The sequence below is a fragment of the Trichechus manatus genome, unplaced genomic scaffold, assembly GCF_000243295.1.
Source record: "Trichechus manatus latirostris isolate Lorelei unplaced genomic scaffold, TriManLat1.0 scaffold00180, whole genome shotgun sequence".
NCBI lineage: Eukaryota > Metazoa > Chordata > Mammalia > Sirenia > Trichechidae > Trichechus > Trichechus manatus.
Window position 1 is genome coordinate 4,743,182 of NW_004444116.1, and position 8,073 is coordinate 4,751,254.

Consider the following 8,073-nt stretch of genomic DNA (forward strand, 5'->3'; position numbering starts at 1 on the left):
CATAGGGCAACATTTGTAGTAACTGTTAAACGAGAAACTATTTTGTTCTGTAAGCCTTCATCTTAAGTGAGAATAGCAGCACAATTGGAAGAACGTAGTCAATGTCACTGAATTCTGTATGTAGAAATTTTTGAAACGGTGTATCTTTGGCTACGTGTATTTTCACCAAAAAAAAAAAAAGGTTGAGAAGTTAGAGGGTTAATATGTAGTGGGTTTGTTAACCAATGTCATAAAACAACATGTGTACTACTGTTTCATGAGAAACTTTTTGTTCTGTAAGCCTTCACCTGAAGTGCAATAAAATTTAAAAAAAATAAATAAATAAATGTTATTTATTTCTATTATATTTGCAACATACAAAGTAAGAAGCAGTTATTAATGTGATGAATACATAATGAATTCCTGCAAAGCAAAAAGAATAAAAACTCAATAAAAAGTTGGACAAAGAACACTGCATTGACAACTGTCATTAGAAAGCTTGGATATATGGCAGACCACACATAGATTTTCCTTGTATAAGTCAGATGAATTTTCTAACCAGAAAGATACAGCAAAAAGTGAGAATACACATTGGAGCTACCAGCATCAATCACTAAACAGAGAATTGTGAGCTTTTGGACCTAAAATTAAAGGAAATAGTTTAGGGTAATTCCCAAAAGTGAAGAGTCATATTTAGATGAAATAACAAGCAATACTACTTCTCTTTGTTCTTTGGTTTTCATAGAAACACCGAAATAAGTGAATAAAATATTAAAGATAATTATCTTTCTTTACTAGTCAATGGGATGTGACTGGCCCCCATTCCTTAACTATCATGACCAATTTTCCTTCCACTTTATACACCAGAGTACCTCCCAAGGGACCACTCCAAGATGAGAAAGTGCATCCATATCTCTGTCCTAGGAAAGAAAATGATATTTGACTAAGGAAACATATTAGGCAATTGACACTTGTGTTGTTGTCCATGATTCCGGAACTAAGGAACCAATATAGTAAGGCAAGAGAATAGAAAGAATTTTTTTTTTTTTTAATGGAACTCAAGATAGAAATTATCCAAGGTTACGTCTTCATATTGCAAGTGTGGAAAACTATCCTATTTATTCTTACAACAATTCTTCTCATTACCTAGGGAACACTCTCTCTCAGGACTTTTATGCCTAGAGATCTGTGGCTAATAAAACGGCAGGCAGAATTTCAGGAAGGGAAAAAGAGGATTTTGAAGATAAAGAGCTGATGCTGCAATCCCAACAAGAATTCTCACTTGAAATATTTTTCTATTTGTAAATCACTTGAGTGTACACTGAAAAGTGAACAATTTTCTTACCCACGAACCTGAAAACTCTATCAGGTAAGAGAATGAAATAGGACAGAGGCTGCTAAGTTGTCCATATTTTCTATCTGTTAGTGAGTGATCTGTGCTTGGTAGTATTAAAGATAAATGCACAGCATTGAAAACAGATGTCCTATTTTATAATGTATTGTGCTTGTGGATTATGAAGGCACTTTACTGCCCACATTTTTGTTGCCATTCTCATTTTCAGTTCAACAAGCCTGGGTCTCTAGACATCTTCCAAAGCAACTCAGTAATGTTAAAATCTAAATGTTAAAATTGCAGTGAAAGGAATCATTTAGAACAGAGGAGTCTGATTTCTAATTTTTTTTTTTTTTTAAATAGGGAGAGTTTTATTTTTCCAAAGACATTTTTATGCAATATTGCTTTGTGGGCCAGAGAATCAAAAATGGTATTTGGCATGTCACCTGTATTTTAAACAGGAATTGTCAAATTTTTTAATTACAAAAAATAAACATGGCTATCAAAAAAAGTTACACCGAATGGTTTGAAGACAGCCCTTCATGAAGGTGTTGTAGAGATTAGATAATTTTTCACAGTTGCTTCCACATATTAAACACCTAGAACCTCATGGGCTCCCTAAACTCCCTTATCCATTCACTTTTGCACTCTTACTCATCTCAGATCATTTTCACCTACTGTCCGTGGTCTCTCCAACCTTTAATGATTCCCCTTTTATAGGAAACTACCCAATCTGCTCTCTATTACTATTCTTACACTTCTCTCAGTGCTCCCATTCTTATAATTTTCATCAAATCCTTGCTTCTTCCCTCCCAATAAGCAAAAGATCATCCACTCCATCTGGAAATGAAAGGAACAAAGAGGAAGCTATTTCACAAAAGTCTGTCTGCTTTTGTCAGTGTACCTAAAGGAGATAACTTAAGCTATCTTAAGACTATCCAAAAGGTTGGTGATTTAAACCCACCCAGAGGCACCCCAGAATTAAGGCCTGGTGATCTACTTCCAAACAGAGGCACAGTGAGGGTAACAAGCACGCAGGGGCAATCTCTAATTTGCCCCCTTCCCAATTTCAAGATAAATAGATAATGACACCTGCAATGCGTCAACAGAACACCTTTCCCCTTTTTGTCCAGCTGCCTCAATCAGGTGCCTTTCACATTTGTGGCACCTCGGATGCCATCTCACACCTCATCGAGAGCCCTCTTGGACTTATATCTGGGGTTAAGTGTCCCCCTCGGCACCCCTCCCTTCTACGCCTCTGCTTCGAAAAGGTCACTGCCTTGAAAACCCTATAGAGCAGATCCGCTCTGCACAAAAAGGATGCCATTAGTTGGAATCAACTAATGGCAACTAACGACAACAACTTTTCAAATAATGGAAGAAAAAAAGATTCAAAAGTTTGGCTGCATCTCAGTAAATGGTCCGTGTTTAGTCAAACATTAAACCTTCTTATAATTAACTTATTCACAATTTTATCAAGTGTTTTAACATTCACTGAAGAAATCTCTACTATTTCAATTATATGAGTGAAATGAAAATTAACGTGTTTCCTTAGTAGTAAACAGAAATTTTATTTGATGGAAAGGTCAAAAAAGATGAAACATGTTTTTCCAGTGAGAAGAGTTGGAAATTTGTGAGGACTTTGGAGAGGGCTGATATGCAACAGATACCCTTTCGGGGTGATGGAAGACCACGAGACAGCCAGCATCAGATTAATGGAACTAGAAGTTAACATGATGAATTTCACTTGAGGCAGAATATTCCTTAATATCTAAAGAGTGATGTCACTGCAGACAAGTTAAAAATAGGACTTAAGGAAATAGATTACAAGAAAAGATAGGACTTCAAGGGGATTGAAGCCATACATACTTCAAGGAGCGGTCCCTATATGGTGATAAGGGAGGAACTGATGAGCTCATTGGAGGAAGAACTTTACTTACCCAGGCATTCAGGGATATGATAAAGAAAAAAGAGTCCCAGAGCAACTAGAAAATGGAAGCACTATACCATTTGTCATCAAAGAACTAATTTGAGAATTCTACTTTTAGAAAATAGTACGATTCATATTATAGGAATAAACTAAGCTTTTCAGCACACATATCAATGATAAAATTTCAAATAAACCTCAGGCTAAGAATATCTAATTAATGTGGCCTCTTTTCTTGATGAAGCTAAGGCTTTATTACCCTCCTATGCTTGTGGCTCAGAAAGGGATCAGTGAGAGGATACCTCTAGCCCAGTTTACACTCTAAGATGACGAAAAGCTACTGTTACTATTTTAAGGGGCTTTATTTGTTTGTTTCTTTCTTCAAAGAAGTTGTGGTCTATAAAGAGCTTAGTGACTTCTTCCCTGTTTATTTTCGTTAAGCTAAAATCTTCCAGGTGGCTTCATAGTAGGTTTAGAGATAGCAATGTGGTGGATTACTTCAAATTTGCACCTATTAGAGCTGATTTAGGAAAATGAAAGGAAAGTTGTATCACAATGTAGATGTCCACAGGCAGAGAAAATGGGAGGCTGACAACATGCCCTAGATCTCAGACAGAATGTAAAGTATTAATGATAAATCGAAAAAAGAAAAAATAACACCGACTGAGTCAGACAAATAACAGACATGTAGCCTTAATACGTTACTGTTTAATGACTGACATTCTATAAAACTTCTGAGGTTGAAATCACGTAAAACAACTACAAAAACAAAACCAGTTGGTATCAAGTAGATTTCTACTCATGGCGACTCCATATATTACAGATTAGAACCAGGTTCTATAGGATTTTCTTCTTTGTAATCTTTACATTAGCATATCACCAGCCCTTTCTTCTACGGAGTCACTGGGTGGGTTCAAACTGCCAACCTTTCTGTTAATAGTGGAGTGCAAACCATTTGCGCCACCTAGGATCCTTCAATACAACTGTATTCTCCCTTAAGACATTTTGTCTTGGCGAGAAAATCCTGGGCTGGGAGGATTTTGACTCTCGTTAGAGATAGTGCTCCATATATTATTTTGTCTTCTCTTTTAAGTGATGCTGAATCAAACCTCAGTCACTGAATTTCTCCTCCTGGCAGCAACAGACATCCAAGAACTGCAGCCTTTTCTCTTTGTGGTTTTCCTCACCATCTACTTTGTCAGTGTGGCTGGGAATGGAGCTATCCTGAAGATTGTCATCTCTGATCCAAGACTCCATTCACCTATGTGTTTCTTCCTGGGAAACCTCTCATGTCTAGATATTGGCTACTCCACAGTGACACTGCCAAAGATGCTGGAGAACTTCCTCTCTACACACAAAGCAATTTCTTTTGTGGGATGCCTAAGACAGCTTCATTTCTTTCACCTCCTGGGCAGCACAGAGTCCATGTTGTTGGCTGTGATGGCCTTGGACCGCTTTGTGGCTATCTGCAAACCACTTCATTACACTGTCATCATGAATCATCAGCACTGTACCCAGACGGCTAGCACGGTCTGGGTCGTTGGGTTTTTGCATGCCCTGCTGCACTCCATAATGACCTCTTACTTGAACTTCTGTGGTTCCAACCAAATCCATCACTTCTTCTGTGATATTAAACCTTTGCTGGAGTTGGCCTGTGGGAACATTGAGCTCAACCAGTGGCTGCTCAATACCGTCACAGGGACCATTGCTATGGGCCCTTTCTTTCTCACCCTTCTCTCCTATTTCTACATTCTCATCTATCTTGTCTTCAAGACCCTTTCATGCAGCAAGCTTCACAGAGCACTGTCCACCTGTGCCTCCCACTTCATGGTAGTTATTCTTTTCTACGCTCCTGTTGTCTTCATCTATATTCGTCCTGCCTCAGACAGCTCCATGGACCAGGACCAAGTCATTGCCATCATGTACACTGTGGTCACGCCTGTAGTAAATCCATTGATACATACTTTGAGGAACAAGGAAGTGAACAGAGATTTGATCAGGGCAATCAGAAGGAAGCTATAACTTGAAGGATCTAGAGAACTCTTCTGAGGCATAAATAGGCAGGCAATGAGAAAGTTGAGATTTGAATTTACACTGCTCTAAAATTGTTTGGCATATGTATGAAAGTGGGAACTAAATAAAACAAATATGAATGGTAAAATCCAGTCTAGTAGGTAGGTTGTATAAAAGAAACTTAAACAAGTTGGACACTATCCATGGAACTCTCATGCTGAATTGGTTTTTGGGATATCAGCTGATATAACTGATTTATTATATATTATAGTGTGTTCTCATGTGAAATCAGGTGTAGAAATATGCCTGTCTTACCCATATAGTGGGTATATGGATAATATTCAGGTTTATTTATGTGATCCCTTTAGTTTAACATATTTTAATATGAACAGTAAAGTTACTATGCTTTTATATTTTGAGGATTTTAATTTAGGGCTATGATTATTTAATTGTAAAAGCAAATGCTAATTCACATATGAGTAAGGAGAGTTCTTAAGAGGTATGTCATGACTTCTTGTTCACCAAACAGGATGGCAAATAAGTGATTAAAACAAATGAACTGTAATCACTAATTAACAGAAATAAAATAACTAATGGTTCCTGTAAAGAGTTCCAGCACCTCTATCTCCAGAATCAAGTGGCCAAACTATCAATGATTCCTGTGGAATATAGTTAAAAGTGGAGTCAGGTTAAAAAAAAAAAATCTCAAAAATTCTTTTCTGTCTCATTAGTGTGTTATTTTCTCCTTGGCATTTGGTGACAGAAAATGATGATTTTCAAAACCTTTCTATTTTTTTACTTGTTTTTCGATTTCTATCCCCATTTTTGACAGATAGTAATATGATGTAATACGATGAAATATGAATAATGTATCAAATTTTTCTTTTGTTTTTCTTTCTTGGAACAAACCTCATCCTAACTGAAAACAATGAAACCATAGTTGCTGAGGTATTTCTTGAGTTAATAGACAAGAGGTACTGTGTTCCTCACTTTCTAAGTACCTAGAAGTGCCTACTGTCCCTGAAAGAATGAGGGGTGCCAACATTTATAATGATTTAGATAGACAACAGTATCAAAAGATATCTTGAACTGGTGAACTGACTATTCAAAGTCTTGACATTCACTTTGCAAACTCAAAAAACTTGATTCTAACCTCTGTCCTGTACTTTTTCTGTCTTCAATTCTACCTACTTTGGTCTTTTGAGTATATTCTTGTTGATGAGTGGAAGCTTGTGTGAAGAAAGCACTTTCCACTCTGAACTTCTCAAAGTAGCAGTAATACGTCATTTCTGTTCACATTTTTGTTGGTGAGAATTTGTCACATGACATAATCTGCATAGAGACTGTCAACTATAGAGAATCTCATGGAGGTCTGATTATCTATTGCTGCCTAACAAACTAGTATCCCAAATTTTAGTGGCTTAAAATCTTTTATTTAATTAAATTGCATGATTCTGTGAGTCAAAAATTGGGAGGAGAGCAGCCAGGAAGAATTGACTTTACTCAGTCATATCTGGAGCCTCAGCAAGGATGACTTGAACAGCTGGGTATTGAATAAGTGGGAGCTGACAAAGTCTCTCTTTCTTTCTCTCTCTCCAGGTTCTCAGTGTGGTTAGCATGTGATTCTTCAGCAGGGAAGTCTCAGAGCAGATTTTTTGCATAGTGGCTCAGGGGACAACAGACCAAAGCAAAAGCTTCCAGTTGTCTTAAAGACTAGGTCCAGAGATGGCATTAACATTACCTGTTCCATACTCTATTAGTCAAAGCAGTCACGGCCAACCCAGCTTCAGGGTAAGAGAAAATAAACCCCACTTGATTCCCTGGATGGTGGAAATGATTAACACTATCAACTGCTAACTGAAAGTTTGGAGGTTCGGGTCCACTGAGAGGCACGTTGGAAGAAAGGTCTGGTGATCTACTTCTAAAAAATCAGCCACTGAAAACCCTATGGAGCACAATTCTACTCTGACACACATAGGGTCAACATAAGTTGGAGTCAGCTTAATGACAACTTTTTTTTTTTCCCCAATGAGAAGAGAATCAAGATTTTGTGAACATCCTTCATCCAACACAGTCTCACCTCCTGCTCAAATAATTTACATTGTCCCCATGAGCAAAATATACTTACTTCTCCTCCTAGTAATCCTAAAATCTCATCTCATTATAGCATCAGCTCAAAGTCTAGGTCTTTTCACCTAAATCAGTTCAAGGAGCAGATGGAGTTTCTTGTGTATAGTTCCTAAAGTATGGTTCCTTTACAACTGAAGAACTTTGAACTAAAGAGTCAAATTATCTGTTCATCACACACTAAATGCACAATGGTAAGATAGATACAGGATGACCACACTAGACAATCTCATTCCATAAGGGGAAAATGGGAGGCACGTGACAGTCATATAGCAATTTTTAAATCCAGTTGGGGAACTTTTTCTAATTCTGTCCTTTACAGTCAAAATGATGAAGTTGAAATTGATGGCGCCAATGAAATTCTCTTTAAAACATATTAGAGTTTTATAATCTTACTGAAGTTTACTCAGATAAGTGCCACTTCCACAAATTTCTTTGAGATAGACCCTTCTCTGGCTTGGGCTGAATGTCAAGATATTGTGGAACAACACCTTTAAGTGTCCTAGAAACATGTTTGTCTGCTTGGAAAGGTGTACAAGGCATGTCCTTAAGATTCTTAGGGACCTTCTAGTCTAGCATAGTGCGCAGCAGACCTTCCCTTAATAATTTTAGAAGCTGTACGAAGCTGCCCCTTTATCTCTTTTAAGTTTCAACCAACAGTCTATAACTGAGTATTCAAACAAAGGATAGATGA

The 8,073-nt window shown here is 37.3% G+C and overlaps 1 protein-coding gene across 1 annotated transcript; it reads left to right on the forward strand.

The window, feature by feature from the left end:
* The first annotated feature begins 4,334 nt into the window (after nt 1-4,334).
* On the forward strand, nt 4,335-5,261 carry LOC101349739 (olfactory receptor 12D2-like). Its single transcript, XM_004387099.1, has one exon. The coding sequence runs from the start codon at nt 4,335-4,337 to the stop codon at nt 5,259-5,261; it is 927 nt and encodes a 308-aa protein (XP_004387156.1).
* The last annotated feature ends 2,812 nt before the right edge of the window (nt 5,262-8,073 follow it).

What these genes read in the sequence shown, in the direction of transcription:
- LOC101349739 (XM_004387099.1), top strand. Translation starts at nt 4,335, where the DNA reads ATGCTGAATCAAACCTCAGTCACTGAATTTCTCCTCCTGGCAGCAACA.